Below are 21,060 nucleotides of genomic sequence, written 5' to 3'. Positions count from 1 at the left end.
TTACAGTTTCTTGTTTGCACAGAAAAGCAGGGACCAGATCTATTTGTATCTATCCAGTCAGGTTCTCAGTAGTAGTCTATGCCAGGGGATCCCGTCCCATTTTCTGTCAAACTCAATCTGATTTGATTAAGAGTGAACATATTCTTTTTGCCCAGGATTTACTCATAAGCATCTTCTGTGTTCAGCAAGGCTACAAACTCTGAGATGTAGAGAAATAGTAAAATGATAACATTTGAAACAACCAAGTGTTAATTTTTAATTTTTTTTTTTGTTTAAAATCATGCACTTAGTTTGCAAGACAGCATTTTAGGTGCTGACATTACTAAAAGTCAAGTTTTTTAGTCTCATGACACTCTTTAGAACTTTATTTTTTCATCAAAAGGATGGTCTACACAATCCCTACCCCCAGACATACACAAACACACACATAAACAGAGTCTGTCTTTCTTTCCCCTTCCCTCCCTCCATGTGCCTTTTCTGGAGGTAATCTTTCCACTTTAACCTACCACTCTTCACATTCAAATGAAGGAAATGGCAGATTGTGTGCCCATCTTGTTGTTAGGGTAAAGTGGAATTTTAAAATTGAGTGTTATTTATAACACTGAGTGAGATGTTTATAAATGGAGAAGAGTCTAAATGTTCATCTGTTGCCTCCTAAGTCAGGGTAGGTCTTAAGATTTGGATATTTCAAAGAGTTAGCCTCAGAAGATGGCCAATGTCAGACAGGAAGGCCAGGTATCAAAGTCCCCACTGTATGTCACCGGTGGAGAAGTTCAAATTCAGAAGAGAAGGGATGGCACCACATTAACAATGAACGATTCACAGGCAACTGGTTTATCTGTCGTCATTACCTCAACTCTAAAATATGTGTATTGTGCTGTAGTTGGGGTGAAATAATTCACAGAATCCCAGATCTTTCGCGTTTCCCTGTGTTCTTTAGCATGTGTGTACACGTGCACACACACATGCACACACACGCTCGGGTCTTTCATGCTCTCTCATGAAGACCCCATGCCAGGATTCTCTGAGGAAATAGATTCTTGATGTTTCTTCATTAATTCAAGAATGTGGTATAAAGGTTACAAAATGAGCACTGGTGAGCAGCTGCTGTGATGGTGACCGGTCGCTCCCTGGAGACGCCGTGGTGCTCTCTCTCAGCCGCTGCTGCCTTAATGACTTCAAATACCTTCGTATTCATTTACATCCTCATTTGAATAGTTGGTAGAAAAATAATTACACTGAGGTGTTTGATGAGATGAAATTTGATCTTAGCAGATGGAGTAAGGCTTCCCCTTTCATCAGCTGGGAAACCAAGTGTCATTTAAATGAAAATCTTCCTGAAATCTCTTTATTCCTAAGTTTGCTGTCAATATCTCCCGGGAAATGCTTCCATCCGAAAACGCCTGGTGATATTGGGCCAGGATACCAATTGTAGGAGTAATTGTTATCAGATATGGCAAGAATTTCCCCCCACCCTCAATTTTGTTAACACTTTCTGTGGCTTTCAAGTTTTGTTTGACATGATACACAAAGGTGAGTTGGAAAATGGAGTTTTTCCCAGCCAGTGTTTAGGATGCAGTTCTGGGTGCTCGTTAACTATATAGGAGAGAACCAGGCACCCACGCCCTTTTGACCTTGAGCTGCCTACTGTGTTAGCAATGGATCTAAGGCAGTGGCGTGTTCACCCAGACTGCCTCCTCTCGCTGCCACGAGGCACTTGAGTTCCCAGCCAGTGCGGAAGCCGGTGTGGGTGGGAGAATGAAAGCGTTTCATCCACTGTTTCCATGGAAGCAACATACAATCCTTAGTACTTACTGCAGAACTGAATTTCAAGGGAGGCGACTTTTTACAGGTACTTGCTACTGAAAAATAATTTCCCGGCCAGAATGTGCTGTGAGTGTATTCTCCTGCTCCTACTCTTTAATGTTTATTTCGCGTTCAACTTGCCAGGCAGGATCCAGAACACATGGGTCTGGACTTCCTTTGGAATTTTCCTGAGACCGTATGCAGTCTCCGTCTTAATCGTGGGAAGACCAGTAACCCTGACAGGCTGGAGCTGCTGCTGCCCAGGGGCGCAGTGCAGGCTGGACCTCCCATTGTGACCAGGACAGCCATGTCATTCGCATCTGGCCATCTTATTGGCCACAGCAGGCTCAGTGGCAAGTCCAAAAGGCAATTCCAGGGGCAGCATATTTCAATGAAATGCTCTGTGGGAGCACTCTGGCTGCTCATCTTTTTCTCTAGCACTGTGGGCTGGAGGGCCAGCTGTATTCTCTGTGGTGGGTGGGTGGGAACTCGAGGCAGCTGCGCACTCTGTGGCTAGCGGCCAATGGAAAGTGTCCCAGCCTCCTGTGCCTCTTGCTGGGGCAAGCTTGTCTCAGCTGGAGCTCTTGTTCCCTAAGGCCAGTGATAACCCTTCTTCCCAATGCTCCTGTTAGCCCTTTGTTTTGGGAAAACTGGACTAGTCCAGGGGGATAGAGAGAAGGCAAGTGAAAACAAGCACAGAAATAAAAAAGAAAAATAACACATTTATGATACATTCTTTTTTTCTTAAGAAAAGAAAAATACAACTAAAAAGTCAGCGTTGAAAGAAAGCGCTCACAGACATTTGGTGTTTAAGAGGACTAACAAAAAATGGTGTGCACACATGCTCGTCCTAGAAAACCCGAAGCCCTTCCTGTCATTCTCTTGGCAACTGATGAGGTTTTATAAAGGGATTCGAGAAACAGTGATGTGTCTTCGGGTGGATCCTTGTCTTTGTCTGACTTTTGGGACTGTTGTCAGCAGTTACCCTCAAGGCCACCTTTCAAATCACCACACCCCCCGACACTTTTCTTTGCCAGGGCCTGGGTGAGAATACAGGTGTTTTGAGGATGATTTCCATTTGTTTCAGTAGTTCAGCAATTGTTTCTCGGGTGTGTTTCTTTTGAATATACTCTTATGTGCTCTGAATTACACCAGTCTACTTCACCATAGGCTTGTCTGGCTCTAGTTTTAAAAGAAGTCATTGTTAGGGCTTCATGTCATCAGATACTTAGTCCTAAGAAGTATTATGCTTTCAAAATACCACAGTGGTCCAGTTGGTACTCAGTCTTCCTTTAGTCTAAACCAGACCTCAGCTCTTCTCATCCAATACAGACTTGCTGCTTGAGGTCATAGTTTTCACATGCCTCAGCTTCTCTGGGGCCACGATTCATCCTGGTCTCTGTTGGTCAAGGTGCATCAGGGTGACTTAGTCCAGCCCATCATTGGTTCTGGTTATTCTTTTGATCTTGGTATTTTGAAGACTCAGAAAGCACTCAGGAGGTTGGCGGTGTTGACTAAGAGGCAGTGGGTAGTTGACCAGGTACCAGGCTGGTGTAGGAAATGACATTCCCATTTCTTTTCTAGATATTTAATGCTACACAGGAGCTGTCTGACACTGCTGCCTACCAGTCTGTCCGCATCTTCTCCGTATCTCTCCTTCAGGCAGCGGAGGAGCTGGAGGATCTGTCTATGGTGGACTTGGACTGGTCTAAGCCCACCTCGAGTAAGTGATGTCGGCACCATGTGCCCTCTCTTTTACAATGGGCTAGTGTCCTAGGCAGAATCTGTTATCCTGAATTTGGTTCTGATCTGCTTATTGTCAGTCAAGCCTTGCTGTATTCATTTCTTAGTAACTCTCTGCCCCATTCCCAATGGCGACCATTTCACTCATTTCTTCCCAACATTCCCCCAGGCACCTTCCATCTTGCTCTGAGCTGATGACTCCCTCAACTTCACTGCCCCCCACAGAGGCCATTCCGCCAGCATCTCTCTCCAATACTTCCATGCTCTATTCTCTTCTCTTCTTTATTTCTGTGTTAGAGCACAGCTGGTATCCTTTTAGGGCTAACCCTACTATGGGCTCTTTCTGAGGAGGAGTGTTAATGGTACTAGATTCTCAAGGACCCATAAGTGATGGAGAAACCTGCATGCCCTACCAGAGAGCTTTGACTCTGATGATAAGTCCTATGTTTTGGAGGTCTTAGGGGCCTCCCTGGTGGCGCAGCTCTGGTTTGTGAAGCTGCCCGCAGCCTCTGAGATGCCGGTTCGATCCCCAGCTGCTCCCCGGCCACCGGAGGAACGTCCCGCATGGCGCACAGACCTCTCCTGCTGCCCGCTGCTCTCCTCAGCAGTGTACTTCGGTCCTTCTGCCTGCTCTGCTCCCCGCTCTGGCTCTGGTGAATTCTCTCACCCTCCCGCGCTTCTGACTGTACCCAGTGTTTGTATGAATAAATAAATAAATAAATCTTTGAAAAAAAAAAAAAGCAATGTAAGGGATGACCCACCTCCTCACCAAGACCCATCTCATAGCCACAGTTTGTATCCATCTCCTTTTTCCTTGACTCTTTCTTTTAACTGTTTCTCTGAACAGAGAACTTGGGCCATGGAAATTTCGAGTACATGTCAGCAGTGTGCTGGCTCTTTGGGCGTTACCTGTATGACACTCTGCAGTATCCCATTGGGCTGATTGCCTCCTCCTGGGGTGGGACACCCATTGAAGCATGGTCATCTGAAAGGACACTGAAAACCTGTGGGATCTCTGGGAAAAGGTAAGAAAGCACCCTCCAGTCTGGAAGAAAACTCACCAGGAAATTCAGTGAGAGACCAGTATTATGGTCTGCCTTCCAAAGTCAGGTATATGTGAATGTCCAGATATTTAGTGAATGCCTGTAACTGTTCCATGCACAGGTGATATGTTATTTTTACTGTTATCACCACTACACTCATCTAAGAATAATTCAGCATACATAACTGTTCCATGCACAGGTGATATGTTATTTTTACTGTTATCACCACTACACTCATCTAAGAATAGTTCAGCATACAATTGTGATCCTTTTCCTTAATAATAATAATAGGTAATGCCACTGAAAGCTTCCTATGTACCGGATAGGTTGTGTACTTTATTATGTACATTACTTTATGTTGTACTCACAACATTCTCTTGAAGTGTAAATACCATAAACATACTGTGGGTGAAGGTGCTAAGTCTCGGAGAGGTTTAGTGACTTGCTCATGGATCCCACTAGTAAGTGGCCAAGTTTGGCCTCAGCATCTGTGCTTTTAGCCCCTGTGTTCTGTTGCCCACAAGAATAAGCAGTCTAACAGGAAGAACAAATGTACGTGTAATCCAAGAAATACCTTAGCATACTGATTCTGAAAGCACACTTAGAAAAGCTAGATCAGAAAGAATACTTTTAGGGTATGAGGGGAGTGTAGGGCTAGTTATTGAAATCCTGCTACTAATATTAACAGAGATTACCAATATCTAAACTGCTTTCACAGAAATTGCCTCATTAATTCTGGCATGAGGGTGGACTTGTGCTCTGAGTGTAGCTTAGGGAAAGGCTTGTCTGTGGGGAGTGAAGATGTTCAACTTTGGACAGAAGAATGGCCTACTGTAGAGCAGGAGGGATCTAAAGCCAGGTTTCCCACGTCTGGGGCCACGGGCGGGACAATACCCAAGAGTGTGCGGAAGCGAGTATTCTTACGTGCAGCTGCTAAAAGTGTAAATTCGTACACATATTTGACACTTTAGGGACACATTCAAAGCTTTGGAAAAAAATTTGTCTTTTGACCCAGGAGTTTCATTTCTGGCAATTTATCTGAAGGAAATAATTAAGCTTGTATGCAAAAATTAAGCTATATGGAAGGTAACCATGGCATTGCTTATAAAAGTAAAATGCTTTAAAAAGTCTAAGTATCTGCTGAATACTAGTTCAATACATGTATTGGCTAAAGGAGACTCATAGCACACCCCTTCTCTGGTTTTGATGGCCTTGTCTGGAAACTGGGATGACATGCTTGTAACTCACAAAAGCTGATGGATGCACGTCTCCTGGGGAGAACCTGGAGGTGAAATTTGGAGTGGTTCAGTTTAATTCTGTGACGATTTTATTAGCAGTGTACCCTTGGTTCGGTATCAGCACCGCGCAGCTGCCAGCTCTCTCCTGATACTGATGCCTCTTGTTGATTTCAGGTCCACTTCATCTAGTTCTGTACGTGGTCCCCATACTTCCTCTGTCCTCTGGAATGCCATGATCCATCCACTGCATAATATGACTCTGAAAGGGGTGATCTGGTACCAGGGTGAGTGTCCACATGCTATTGCTCCACCGTATCAGTTAATTTTTGCTGCATAAGAAACCACCCCAGAAACTGGAAGTTATCAGGGCAGTTTCTCTGAATGGGTTGCTTCGGCTCATTTCTGTTGGGTTCTGTTATGTGCCTTTGGCAGGTATGGTGGCTGGTGACCTGGGATGGCTTCTCCTTCATGTCTGTTGACTGGGGGCTACATGCTGGGGTACCACACTTCTCATGTGGCTTTTCCTCATTCAGTGAGCTAGTTCAGATTTATTATCAATTGCACAGCAGTCTCAGGCTCCCAGGTGTATCACGAAGGAACAAATGCCAAAGCTGAAGTACTTTTCAAGCCTCTGCTTGTATCATGCTTGCCGAAACTATGGGCTCGAGCAAGTCACAAGGCTGGTCAGAGACCGCAGGAAGGCCCACTAAGGGCATGGATAGGGGTTGGAGAGTAATGTGTGGCTGTTTTTGTGATATACCCCAATACCTCTCATAATTTGGGCTTTTTTTTTTTTTTTTTAGGGGAGGCCAATATGGGTTTTCACAGGGACCTGTACAATTGCCTGTTCCCCGAACTCATTGACGACTGGCGCCTGACTTTCCATCAAGGCTCCCAGGGACAGACAGCGCGTTACTTCCCTTTTGGGTTTGTCCAGGTATGTGCCGAGAGGAGGTTTGTGGGCATGAGTGTGGAAGAGTGTGGTTGAGAGCTCTTCTTGGGAATCCATATTCCTTTCTTTGCTCTCAGCTCCTGCCCGCTGAGGTAGGACTTAATTTATCTGAGCTCACTGATGGTACAATTAAATCTTTTTAAAAGGTCAACAAATAACTAATGTATTTTCTTATTAAAAAACATGATATGGCCATTAAAAAACTATTTAAAGGTAAGCAAAAAAAGAGACGCTCAAAACACTTAAAATCCCACAATCCAGAAATCAGCACTTTTTCTGTTCATGTATTTTTGGAATAGGCTCTGCATCATACCTTACACCATATCTTGCTTTTTCCTTTGTGTCATATTGTGACACAATTTATAATGATGGAAGAGTATTTTGACTTTTGACTGTGTTATCCATAGTTAGGTACTTAGGTTGCTTAGGAAATTTTGCTTTTGCAAGCTGTGGCATGTTTATCTTTCTTGCAGCTAAATCATTGCATACAGACTTGATTATTTCCATAAGACAAATTCCCAAAAGTGAAGTAGCTGGGTTAAATGCAGACTCTTTAAGACTTGGAAACATATTCTCTAAGTTTCACTCTACAGATTTATGAATTTTTATAAATCAATACTCTCCGCAACTCTGTGTGAGAATGTCCACTTCCCGCTCTCCCTGACTTGGGGGTGTTCTTCCACTGTCAAGAACTAACCGTGGGCTCTCATTCCTAGCCCACTGCCTGTGCTGTATGCCTGGAACAGTCTTTCTCAACTTTCCTGTCTAACTTTTCATCATCCTTTAGGTCTCATTCAGCCTAAATTTCTGTTAGAAGCCTCCTGTGACTCTCCAGAATCTGGGAGAGAGCCCCTTCCCCAGTTACCTTCCTCTTTATTCATAGGCAGTTGTGTACAAGACCATCTTTTTGGGGAACACATTATATAACCTCATAGGTTGGCACTCATTAAATGTGACTGAACAGGGCCTCCCCGGTAGCGCAGCGGTTGAGCGCTGGGCTGCGAAGCTGCCCGCAGCCTCTGCAGTGCCGGTTCTATCCCCAGCTGCCAGGCGAGGGTCCCACATGGCACGCAGACCTCTCCTGCCACCCACTGCTCCCCTCAGCAGTGTATTTCATCAGACTGCCTGCTCTGCTCAACCCTCTGGCTCTCGTGGATTCTCTCACCCTCCCGCGCTTCTGACTGTACCCAGTGCTTGTATAAATAAATAAATAAATCTTTAAAAAAAAATGAGACTGAACACAAAAGGAAAAATATATCAAGGAAAACCATGCTTTTGGTGAAAATTCAAGAGGCATTTCATGATAACATTATATAAGCGTCATTGAAAATCAACATGTGTGTGTACTACATTAAGTTCACCACTGAAAGTCCAATTTATCCTTCACCATGCAGTTGTCCCCTTAGTCTTGATTTACTCATCCCCAAGACCCTTCCCGCTTCCCTGCTGGTAACCACTAATTGGTCTTATAGTCTAAACATTTATTTTTGTTGTATTTAGTTCATCTGTTTGTTTGTTTTCTCTACATACTGCATATGAGCAAGAAACTAGTTTTTTTTTTTTTTAAAGATTTATTCATTTATTTGTTTGTTTGTTTGTTTATACATACAAGCACTGGGTACAGTCAGAAGCGCGGGAGGGTGAGAGAATTCACCAGAGCCAGAGCGGGGAGCAGAGCAGGCAGAAGGACCGAAGTACACTGCTGAGGGGACCAGCGGGCGGCAGGAGAGGTCTGCGCACCATGTGGGACCCTCCTCCGGTGGCCGGGGAGCAGCCGGGGATTGAACCGGTGCTGCAGAGGCCGTGGGCATCTTCGCAACCCAGCGCCCAACTGCTGCTCCACCGGGGAAGCCCAAGAAACTGCTTTTAATTAGGTGCAACTAGTCAGAAATATTCTTCTCTTAGCCTTGCTAGAAGGAATAAATATATTTAACCAAGTTCATAATTGACTTGCCTCATGTGTTCATAGGATTCCTGCAAGACCTAGATTTTTTAGCAGGGTGGTAGTTCTGACTTTTCTGGAACATGGGCAATACAACCAGTGAGGTTTGTGAAAACAAGGTCCGATTCACAATAATAATGGAATAGCTGTAACAGCTGAGTTGGATGTAAGCCTTTCGGCCATCTGCCTGTGCTTGTCACACACACCCCTTCTCGCCACGCTCCTGTGTTCTCTGCCTTCCATTTCACCATGCTTTCTTTGGATAAAGATTTTTAGAGCTCTCCTTCCCACTTATCATTACTTCATGATCATTTTTTCCTTCTTTCTTATGTTTGACTTTGAAACAAGATTATTCTGCTCATTATTTTCAAAATAGCAACTTCTGTCACAGATTCTGTATTATTGCTGGCAGGAAATACATTTGGACTTTTCAGGTACTTCTTTGTGTTTCTTTACCTGTGAACATGGTGATTTGAATGTGACATCAGGAAATTCAAACCAAAAGTTTGTGCTGAAGGCTTACTGTGTGCCATGAGCTGTGTGAAGTGCTAGAAAGGGGGAACTGGTCCTTGAATGTAGGCTGAGTCCCCTCGCCTCTGGGTTTAACTGTCACCACCAACATATGTAGGTGGATTACTTGTAGAAAACTGGAAACAAAAAATACACCTTCAGTGGGATAGATGCCAGATACAAAATCCAAATAACACAACATACTGGTTTTGAGTAGATCTGTATTCAGATCCACTCTGATTCTTTAGCTGTGTGATTCTGAATAAGATACTGTTGTTTGTTATTTTAAGCATTGATTGAGTTAATCTATGTAAAACCTGGCACATGTTGGTAATATTAGTGTTTATTATGATTAGTGAGAGAAGCCAGAAAGCCTGGAGGGACAGTTGGTCTTTAAAGAAAGATGAATTGAATTTTTAGAGGTGTCGAGTTTGAAACGATGGTTGAAATAACTGGAGCACAGTGAGAGATATAGGACTGAAGATCAGTGGTGAGGCAGGCCTATTTTATTAGTACCTCAGAGTTATTAGCAGACAGGAGATCTGCAGAGCAGGAGAGAAAGAGCAGGAGGCTGGGCACTGGAGTCCCTCCCTAGTAGTATGCTCCCTAAAAAGGGGTCTGGAGGAACATTGGAACAGACTGCAAACCACAGTGTTATTGGAAAGTCACGTGAATGTGGCCACTTTCATGTTTTTTGACTATTACATTGCCTTCACTAGTAGCACTACTTCTACTCATCACTGTGGGAGACTGAATGGAACCCTATTCTGGCAAATTAGGAAAAACACTGATATTTCATTTGGGTTTGGAGTGTGCTTGCACCCCCACGTGGCCAGTATGTAGTAGTGCAATCAGAGAAATAGAGGACAGAATTGTTGCCCCCAAGTCTCAGCAAACTGCCATTTTGAGACAAGTTGGTTGGCCTGAGCGGCCTAACAAGCATTTCTCCTGGTTGTGCTTCAGGCTAGTGCTCGCCCTAAACTCTTTCTGGTAGCTTTGCTGCTGTGAGCCTCATCTTGGCACTGGCTGGTGAACATGGTTCCAGGTTCAGTCTTCTAGCTGATGTGTGGGAAGAAATAGGATTACTCACTGGCTCTTTTTATTCCTACCTTCTAGTTTTCACCAGATTCCATTGTAAAACGTCACCATCTTTTATCATTTCATATGTTAAATCTGATTTGCATTTGAGATTTTAACAAGAGAATTGGAAATGTCTCTTAGTTCCATAGCATCTCAGGACTCCTTCCTGCTACAACTGCATCCTCTCCACTTTTTCCCTGACGATTTCCTGGTCTTTACGGAGCAAACCAAGAAGCAAAACATTCCTCTAGCGCTTCATTTGACCATGTTTGTAGGGATAACTAGGCGCTCTTCACAATGGAGCGCCTCTTGATAGGGACTGAAGTTTTGAAATGGAGTCCAAAGATGAGGTGTTTGCTGACCTTGACTGTTCCCCACATTGTGGTTTGACTTAACTGGCTACAAGTAGGGTTCAGAATAAAATGCTACCGAAATCAGAGAACAGGGTGATGTAAACATTGGAGATAGAAGGAAGGAAGACATGGTGGACCACGTGCATCACAGTAATAGTGAGGAATCCTTCTAGGGGCCTCTGCCCTTCCCAGGAGTAGGAATCTTTGAAATTTCAGGCTAGATGGAAGCAAATCCTGTTTTACTGAAGATGTATGCAGACTCTGGCCTCTTCTCACGACTTGTACTGCTCCTACACTATTGTACGCCTCCCTCCTCTCTTCCTTCAATTATTGCCTCTTTTCTGCTCTTCCTGCTGCTACTTTTCTCCCCTTTTGGAGATGCTCAGTGTATCAGCTAAGCTGTTCTTTTGACATGCAAGTCATATCAGAAAGGCTCCAGTGGCTCCTCCATATGGCTGAGGTCCACAAAGCCATACAGGGTCTGCCCTGTCCCCTGTATCCCACCATCTCATCTCCTAGTTTTCTTCACCTCATTTTCTCTACTGCAGTCACCCTGGCTGCCTCATTTTCTTTAAGCACACATGCTCCTACTTTAGGACCTGCCAATATTTTCCTTCTGCCTGAAAGAGTTTTCTTTAGTCATGTAGTTTTCTATTGCTGTGTAACTACCTACTGTGTATCTAGCAGTAGCTTAAAACACCACCACACACACTGATTGTCTCACTGTTTCTGTGGCGAGGGGACTGAGCTGCCTGGCTTGGCTGAGTCCTCTGTGCAGGGGACTGGAGGTGAGTGCTGGATATCATCGGAGGTGCGGGGTTTTCTTTCAAGCACACGTGGCTATTGGCAGAATTCATTTCCCTGAAGCTGAAGAACTCATGGCAACTGACTTCTTGAAGGCCACCACGGGTCTCTGATTCTTCCTTCAATGGCTTTCATGACTGGGTTGGGCTCATCACCATTTTTTTTTTGGCTATCTTGACATCAGTGGAGAAGGTACCTTACAGCTGCAAAATCCCAAGCAGATCATTCAGATGTTACAATCTGAGTGATGGCTCTTATCCTTCTTCTTGTGCCCCATCCATGTCCACTTGGCTGCCTAGTTTGTCAGTTTATCCTTTAAATTTCTAACCACCCCATTCCCACTGCTGTACTTGGTTAGATCTTTTTTGCCTGTTTCTGGAAGATTTGAGTAGCTTCTTAACTAATCCGTCTCTCTGCTTTCAGCCTTTTTTTCTTCACAGAACCTTTTGTATGATCACTTGATGACTCTTCTGAAATAGTCCTTTTATCATGTCAGTAACTTCAGTGGCTCTCTAGTTTTTAAATTGAGGTGAAATTCACATAATAGAGCATTAACTATTTTTAAGTGTTCAGTTCAGTGGCAATTAGTACATTCATGATGTTCTGCAGCCATCACCTCTAGGGTGGCTCCCTAGATCTTATAGAATAAAGTGTGAGTTCTGTCCACACGCTGGCCTCACCATCTTTCTCACCTTGTCTTCCCCCCATAATCCTTCAGCGCAGCTAGATGACTGTCTCTCTCTTACCCTCTTACCTTTGCATCTTAGAAGACTATGACATATAAAATATGTACAGTTCTATTTGTAGTGACATCTCATATTTTCTGTGTCCACTCCAATTTGTTTTTTACATATTCTGAAGCCTTGTTTTCTTATAATAAACTTTGTTCTAAATGTAGAATACTTACCTTCCATGCCACCAATATAGCATTTAATCTACATTGTTTTTTATACTGTTTGTTAGCTTTTCTTATGTGTGGGTCTGTCTCCCCAACAAGGCTGTGAAATTACTTGTACAGTTAACTACTGTCATGTCACAGACCCCCTCAGCCATGTGCTCCATGACCAGACATAACGCCTGTTCCTATATGACATGTGTCTGGGGAGCTGAAGGTGGTTGGTTTTGGCTGTCTCCCCTAGGCTCTTTCATCTCTCTGTGGGTCGGCTGTTGGGGGCGCTGCTCCCAACACTGGACTAAACCTATGTCCTTTCCCAGGTTAGTGGGGTAGCGCAGACATGTTAGTCTCCTGGTGATGGAAAAGAGCCACTGGAACGATGAAAGGGGTCCGAGGTCTGGGCTGGACATCGACAACCTGAACTGCTTTTCCAGTGGTTGGCCAAAGTAAACCATGTGGCTGAGCTCAGAATCAAGTGGTGGGGACACACTCGCTTTATGGGGGAAATCACAAGCCAGATGGCAAGAGTGTGTGGCTAGAAGAAATGGAAGAATTGGGACCCCTGATCCCCTATGCTAAGGGCAGGCTGCTCTCTGCCCTGCCCTGTGTTGTAGGGTGATGAGCTGCTTAATAACATTTCGGCCAATGACAAGCTGTGTTTACATTGGTGGCCCTGGCATTCCTATCGCCCAGGGACATAGCCGTCTGAACATATTGCCATCTAGTGTAGTGAGCTCTCTGTGGCGGTAGTCTCACGCTTATTGTGTTTGTTGCATCTCTTGATAGTATCCTCTCCCCTGGTGCTGGGTTTAATCTCGTGTTGTTTTCATCATCGTGGTGGCCACTGAGTGCACAAATCCACTGCTGATGTTGCACACTCATCCACATATCTCTGAAAGTATCCCCATGGTTAAAGTAAAGATACCCTCATTGTTTAGTGATGCCTGACTGTATACAGATATATCAGTTACCTATAGCCTTGCAACAAATTGCCCCAAAGCTTAGTGGCTCAAAATCAGCCATTTTATTCATGATTCCATGGGTTGGCCAGGCAGGTCTCAAATGGGGTGGCTTACCTGTGCTCCAGGTGACACCAGCTGGGCTTGCTCACCTCGCTGCTGTGTTGCACTGAAGGACCCAGAGTTCACCACTGAACCCTTAGCTGGGATTTCTGGGGCCTTTAATGCCTCTCTCACCTCATAATCGCCCCATTTCCAAGACCCCTCTCTCTGTATAATTTCTCCAGCAGGGTTGTTGGATTTTTTTTTAAAGATTTATTTATTCATGTATACAAGAACCGAGGTATAGGCAAGATATGCGAGAGGGTGAGAGGATTCACCAGAGACAGAGTGGGGAGCAGAACAGGCAGACTGACTGAAATACACTGCTGAGGGGAGCAGCAGGTGAGACAGGAGAGGTCTGCCGCGCCATGTGGGTATCCCCCCCAGCCAGCTGGTATCGAATCCGTGCTGCAGAGGCTGAGGACAGCTTCACAGCGCTGTGCTCAACCGCCTGCGCCACCAGGGAGGCCCTGGTCATTGGATTTTTTTTTTAAGCGTTGTCACAAGGTTCTAAAAGAATGAAGTCAAAGGCAAGAGCTTTGCAAAAAGCAAAGACTCAGGAACAGCCCAACATTGCTTCTCTGTTCTTTGGGTCAGAGAAGATCACAGGCTTAGCCTAGATTCAGTGGGAGGAGAGATGGACTCCACCTTTCCCATGAGAGCAGCAGCAGAACTCCCTGCAGCAGACGGGATGAAAGGTCTCTGCCCTGGCAGGAAGTGTCATTCTAACTTGGTAAATACTTGTGGAGTGAATGTTTGAGCCAAGAATGAAGCAGCAGCAGGGTCTGCTTATGAGAAAGGAACCCCTATAGATTCTGCTGCAATGTCACTCTGACACAGCATTCTCTGTTTTCTAGTTATCTTCGTACTTGCGTGGTGCAACCCCAGATGATCAGTGTCCTGAGATCCGCTGGCATCAAACAGCTGACTTTGGTTATGTCCCCAACCAGAGGATGCCCAACACCTTCATGGCTGTAGCTATGGATCTGGGTGACAGAAACTCGCCTTTTGACAGGTACAAGTCCTTCCCGGCTTTGCTTAAACAGCGTTTGCTCTTTGTAGCCTTCTCTCTGATGTTTGCTGTGCGGGAGTAGAGTATGTAGTCTGAGGTTTGGAGCGTAGAAGGATTATCTGTCAATCGTTTATACTGGGATGTGGCAGTAATAAAAAAAAAGCCCTCAACATCTCAATGGCTTGACATAACAAAAGTTTACTTCTCATTCACACTGTGTCCAGAGATGGTCCACGGAGAGGCTTTGCTCATCAAGGTCATTCATAGATCCAGAACAACAGAGGCTGCAATTGATCTGTGCTTTCTTTCACTCATCTCAGTGTCTCACACTGACATTAAATGCTTCCATCTGGAGGTAGCAAATGCCACTTCCACTCACCTCACATTGGCCAAAACACATGCTCTGGGGAGGCCTAGCTGCTGCTAGAGCCGAAAGTGCTACCAGGGATGCAAAGGAAGAGTGGTGGAATATTTGTGAGCAGCCCTGAGGACTACCCTGCATGAACTGTTAAAATAGGAGGGGATTTCAGATGTGAAAAGGAGACTGATGCGTCCTGAGTGTCTGGACTATAGTAAGATCATAAACAAATATTTATTTTTGAATATTTATTGAGTGAATGAATAAAACCTAGAGGAAACCAAATAATGAGCTGCTGATTCTAATAAAACAAAGGAATTTAATAGTCTTATGAGTTAGCTCTCCTGGTCAGTCAGTGAATCCTTCTTTCTTCCCTCTCTCCCTCCCTCCCTTTTATCTTTTTCATCCAAGTTATCTGTTATTTTGAGGTTTACAGCCCTTAGAAAGAACCAAAGCCCCAGCCGTGGTTACCATTTGCCATGTCTCTTAAGGTGACTCCCCAGGATCGCTGCCCCTGAGAGTCTGTCAACTTGATTTTCACCTCTTCAAGGCACTTTGTATAATAGCCCCCACCCCTGCCCTTTTAAAGATGTGTTTATTCTTGAGCTCAAAGCCAAAGTTCCTGACTTGTTCTTTATCCTGTAGCATCCACCCTCGAGATAAACAGACTGTGGCCTATAGGCTGCACTTGGGGGCACGCGCTGTGGCTTATGGTGAGAAACTGATGTTTCAAGGACCAATGCCTGAGGACATAGAACTCTTGGCTGACAAGGGGCTGCTCAACCTGACATATTCTCAGCAAATCCAGGTGAAGAGGAAGGACGAGAAGATATTTACGGTGAGAATAACAGAATAAAATAGGGATTCATTTTGTGTTGGGAGTAAGTAAGTGAACCCTTTCTTCCCTTCTTCCCTCCCTTTTATCTTTTTCTTACAAGTCATCTGTTATTCCAAGGTTTCCAACCCTTAGAAGAACCAGAGCCCCATCTATGGCTACCATTTCCTCTTCTCTCCCCCTCTCATCTCTCCCTCCCCAGGCCCATCTCTTTAATTAATTAATTAAAATTTAAAAAGATTTATTTATTTATTTATTTATACAAGAACCGGGGTACAGGCCAGATGCACGGGAGGGTGAGAGGATTCACCAGAGACAGAGCGGGGAGCAGAACAGGCAGACTGACGAAGTACACTGCTGAGGGGAGCAGCGAGTGAGACAGGAGAGGTCTGCTGCATCATGTGGGACCCTCGCTGGCCGGCCAGGATCGAACCCGCGCTGCTGAGGCTGAGGACAGCTTCACAGTGCTGCGCTTAACCGCCTGCACTACCAGGGGAGGCCCCCATCTCTTTAATTTATAATATTACCATGAGGCAGGTCTTTGTTGGTGGAATCTGAGTTTATCTCAGAGGGGCAAATAAGCAGCTATTAATTCACTTGCTGAGGCAAATTTTGATAGGACAATGAAAGAAGGAAAAATGAGACCATATTAAAACGATACAAGACCTTGAACGTCAGGTCTTGTCACGGTACTCTGGCTGCTCTTTGCTATGCCTGGACCACGTGGCCTTCTGAATATAAACAGTGTCCCCTGTACCATCGCACCAGAGTTGGGGCGGCATTAAATAAATAATGTATAAATAAATAAATAAATATTTAAATAAATAAATTAAATTTAAATAAATAAATAAACAATTTATTTATTTATTTATAAATAAATAAATCTTTTATATGTGGAGGCATTCCTGGATAGAACATAGAAATGAGTGTCTGGGAACCACCAGATCAACTGGTTTGGGGATGTGTGAAAAGAAGTCATTAGGAGAGATGAGAGAATATAAAGACAAACTTTAATTACACAGGAAGTAACCTAGTGTTGTTCCTCCTCCAGAATCCTAACCGTGGTACCCACAGGCCTCAGGTGTTTGTCAGCCCTTACCCCACTTAGCTTTCTGGATACTGGGTTTCAGGTGAATTCTAGCCCAAGAAGCCACTGCACTCTGAGTTCTCCCTCCCCTTTTGTCAGTGCTGGGTGTGCCCGTCCTTCTGGACCCAGATAAGGTTGAGGTACCCCCGTGAGTAGTGGATAATTTACGTTCTCCCCCTGGACTGCTTTCCCACTTGAGAAAGGCCTGTTATCCAGGTGTCTTGCACCCCTTCTTCGTTCTTCAGCTCCTCGGAAGTGCCAGAGCGGTCACAGGAGCTGAATTGCTTGGCTCACTTAGTCCCTGCCTGCTTTGTCATCTGGGGGGAGGGACCAAGCACGAAAGTCCCGGGGAGCCACATGCTCTCTGTGATGGTTTTCTTGTCTCCCTCAGTAATTTAATGGCTTATTTATTGATTTATCTTATAAACATTTATGAACCTATGACTCTGCTGACCAGACCCAATCTGGCCTCAGGGTTCTTCTGGCTCTTGCAGGAAATGGGTCCGTGGCTGACAGTGGCTCCTTCTCTTCCTTTGAGCTTGTCTGCAAGAGCAGTTCCCAGCCTTGTCTGAATGCCTTCTGAATGACTGATCACTCCTATTTTATGATTCTGTTACTAGATCTCATGCTGTGATGACCATCAATGCAAGTGGCTACCGGCTCCCATGGACACTTTCTCCACTCAAACCCTGACCTTGAACGTCAGGTCTTGTCACGGTACTCTGGCTGCTCTTCGCTATGCCTGGACCACGTGGCCTTGTGAATATAAACAGTGTCCCCTGTACCATCCCACCAGTACCCTGCCGGCTCCTCCCTTCTTTGCTCCCCTTGCGAAGCAGATTCCTGAAGAACATGAAAGGTTCCTAAAAATTTAGTTGCAGAGTATCTCAGACATAGTGGGGATCCTTCATATTTGGGCATTTAGGAATTTAAATGATGAAAACTTCTGTTTTTAAAGGAAATGAAAGAAAGGTCTCTTTGGACAACTGGCTTACAAATTGTTATTTCTGTATTCTGAGATGAGTCAGGGCTGGCAGGTAAGTGCAGTGCTGGCATTTTGTCCCCTCATTAGGCCAGGACTGGGCTAATTATGAATTGCAAATTAATTGAAGCTAAATGGCGTTCATTTCCGTCATTATTGGGAGTGCAATGTCTGATACTTTTGTTCCCTTACATCCAGAATTGTGGAAACTCAGAGTTGGAAGAGATTTTAAGGCCAAAAAGGCCAACTAGTATTTATGTGTACTTTATAAAATCTGCCAGTTAAGTTTCCATTCTTAACATCCCAAGTTCTTCCTATGGTGGAATCATATCCTTCTGTTACACTGCAGTCTTTTGTTTGTGCTGTTGTGCTCTAAACCAGACAATTCCATTCCTCTAATTTAAATAATAATGGGAAAGTTTAAACCAGGAGCACATTACAGGCATTTTGGAAGGTGCAAAGAGACTGCATGACTGGGTGAAGAGAAAGGGTGAGGGGCTGGTGGCTGGTGAAGACACCCAGGCTAGCAGTGACAGGAGTATGTGAGTCACAGGCTTAGAAAACCATGACAATAGAGGGCACTGAGAAGCAAACAGGTCCTTAGAGTTTATGATAAATCTCAGGCTCTTTCAAGTTAAGAGGTTTAAAGGATAATCCAGAAGGAAGAAAAGAGTGGGGCAGAGCTCAGAAAATTAATCTGGATGGGACAAATGTGAAAGGGATTCTGTCTACTAAGAATCATCATGTGGCTTATTGATTGATTAGAAATGGCTAGTGGCACTTAATAATTGTGTGTTGTCTATTTGAAGCTGGAAATCCTTAGTGACGTGTATACATTTATATCTGGTCAAAACTGGGTTAGGAATGGGGCTTGCAAACTGTGCTTTGAAGCATGAGAAAGAAGTAAGACTTATCTATAGGTAGCTTCCCTTCCTTTACTGTGGATAAGAGAGTAAAATAGGAAGGCATCATTCTCCACATTTGTCTGCCACCCGTCCTGGTGTAGCTCCAAACAGCAGGAAGAACTGTCATTGCCAGAATTTTATTTAGTAAAAAGTTAAAACAACTGTGCTGGCTGCAAGGAACTTTGGCTCCTCTCCTACTTGGACTGCTGATATGCCTGGTCTAATGGGATCATGAATTCAGTAAGAGACTCCTGTGCATCCCCCTGAACCCGATACACATAAACCCATATTGCGTGTTCCCTTTTACCCCAGGAAGCTAGTGGGCAGTGTGAAAAACTAAGTTTAAAGTAGTGGACACATAGATCAAAAGCCACGTGACATTTATTTTTTTAAGTGAAACTTTTTTTTTTTAAAGATTTATTTATTTATTGATACAAGCACTGGGTACAGTCAGAAACGCAGGAGGGTGAGAGAATTCACCAGAGCCAGAGCGGGGAGTAGAGCAGGCAGAAGGACCGAAGTACACTGCTGAGGGGAGCAGCGGGCGGCAGGAGAGGTCTGTTGCGCCATGTGGGACCCTCCCCCGGTGGCCGGGGAGCAGCCGGGGATCGAACCGGTACTGCAGAGGCAGCAGGCAGCTTGCAACCCAGCGCTCAACCACTGCACCACCGGGGAGGCCCACGTGACATTTATTTTTAATGACTGAATACAACATTCTATGGGAATTCAGTTTATTTCCCAAATGAATATAACTTTTTACTGTTGGAAAAATGAAATTTATTTCGTCAAAGACTTGGACACTTAACAAACAAAAATATAAGAAGTAGAAATCAGCTCCAAATTGATCATTTAGAGAAAAACAATTATTTTGGGAACATATACTTGGTTTGTATTCATGGCAATTTTGTAACCTGTGTCTTTTGACTTATTCTAGAAAAGTACTTTTCCTTATGAAAATTGAAGATAAATTCATGGTTGGTTTGTGGGAACCCCATAACTTTAGTTAACTTGTCATCAGTGGATGTTTTTCTCCCAATTTTTTACTGTTAAATAAATCAATATGGTATTAACTCTTACGTGCAAACATCCCATCATACTTATTACCTTGGAGCCCTTAATGTGGAATAACAAGCTTAAGGATGTTTAAAATTTTCATCCCTGTATCATAACCCTCCCAAAGGGTTAAACAGTTTACATTCCCACCAAGGTACAGTCCCAATTTTTCTCTCCACATTGAAACTGGATGTTGTCAAAAAAAAAAAAATAAAATCCAAAGATGAAAACATCTTTTAAGTATATGGAACAGTGTTTTTCAGGACAATGATCCATAGTAAAAATAATTATCCCACGTATCCTCATACGTGTGCATTTGTGACACACACACACATGCATATATACACACATTACATTTAAAACCAAAATGTCAACCTTTTGACATGTCATGCATTCCAATGTATTCTAATTGTTTTCATTTTAAAAGATGTAGGTCTTTATTTCCTGTTTAATAACCAATGGGTTGAGAGCTATAGTTTGAAACACACTGTATGAAAGCTACAAAGTAAATACTCTTCTTAAAGAAAACAGTCCACTTATTAAAAAAATTCAAATGTCTTAAAATAAAGCTCTCTTCTATTATGTTTTAATCAGGCTATAATAGAATACTTGCTATATGATAAAAGCAGCACGTATCATTTCCGTGTTAAGTGCAAATATGTTCAGGCAATTTATGCAGAGGAAAAAAAAGGCAAAAATAACCCATTAAAATATAAACAGCTTTGAGTAATCTGCTTCCCATTTGATTTGCTATTATTCAAATTTTATTAATGACTTTTTACACCTCAAAAGTATACAAACTTGTAAGACTCTTTAAGAGTCATCAAATTAATACTAGTGATTTTAGTTTCTGATACTTGATAGCGGCCCGTGTGGAGTGCCTCCAATGCTGCCTCTGATTCCCTCCACCCTCTGGCCAGATTTTTCTTCTAAAAGGCTCATCCTGTTTGTGCTGTCCCTCTGCAGTCATGGATTGGGGCACATTTACATCCAGCTCTCACTACTCCTTCCCCGTTCCTCTACTTCTTGGGTTCTTCGATGCCTTTCTATTCCAGCCAGCTCTGGCACCTGGCTGGATGGGGAGTGTGGAGTTGAATGGGCTGACCAGGTGCTGTGGTAAACCTCTGCCTTGATGTCATAAGCGGTTGATGTTATATTCAGTTGCATAGGAGGAGGAGTTCATTTCTTTAACACGACTAATAAAATGACGGGGTGGGTCTGAGGATGGGAACCATCCCCAATAATGTTTTATCTAAATTTGTGTTATGCGGTTTCAGTGTATTTAGCTAACGGTATATTTTCCAACGAGGAGCCACAAAGGAATGTAGAATGGTTTAAAGAGGACTTTTATCCCCTTGATGGATGTGTGAAATGTGAAGACAAAGAGGGCTTTGTACTGGA

At 43.8% G+C, this 21,060-nt stretch overlaps 1 protein-coding gene across 1 annotated transcript in view; it reads left to right on the top strand.

The window, feature by feature from the left end:
* The window catches only part of SIAE (sialic acid acetylesterase), a 36,305-nt gene extending 15,935 nt beyond the window's left edge, over window positions 1-20,370 (top strand). The window contains exons 4-10 of the mRNA XM_037505523.2: window positions 3,391-3,529; window positions 4,397-4,574; window positions 6,005-6,114; window positions 6,634-6,767; window positions 14,285-14,442; window positions 15,443-15,635; window positions 17,340-20,370. Coding sequence (XP_037361420.1) covers window positions 3,391-3,529; window positions 4,397-4,574; window positions 6,005-6,114; window positions 6,634-6,767; window positions 14,285-14,442; window positions 15,443-15,635; window positions 17,340-17,594 — 1,167 coding nt within the window. The 3' untranslated portion in view covers window positions 17,595-20,370. The remainder of the gene's footprint in view (window positions 1-3,390; window positions 3,530-4,396; window positions 4,575-6,004; window positions 6,115-6,633; window positions 6,768-14,284; window positions 14,443-15,442; window positions 15,636-17,339) is intronic.
* Window positions 20,371-21,060: the final 690 nt, after the last annotated feature.

Source organism: Talpa occidentalis, unplaced genomic scaffold (genome assembly GCF_014898055.3).
Source record: "Talpa occidentalis isolate TD23 unplaced genomic scaffold, MPIMG_talOcc4v2.1 talOcc4.12, whole genome shotgun sequence".
Taxonomy (NCBI): domain Eukaryota; kingdom Metazoa; phylum Chordata; class Mammalia; order Eulipotyphla; family Talpidae; genus Talpa; species Talpa occidentalis.
Note: the sequence above shows the minus strand (reverse complement) of the source record. Positions and strands in the feature narration are given on the sequence as shown.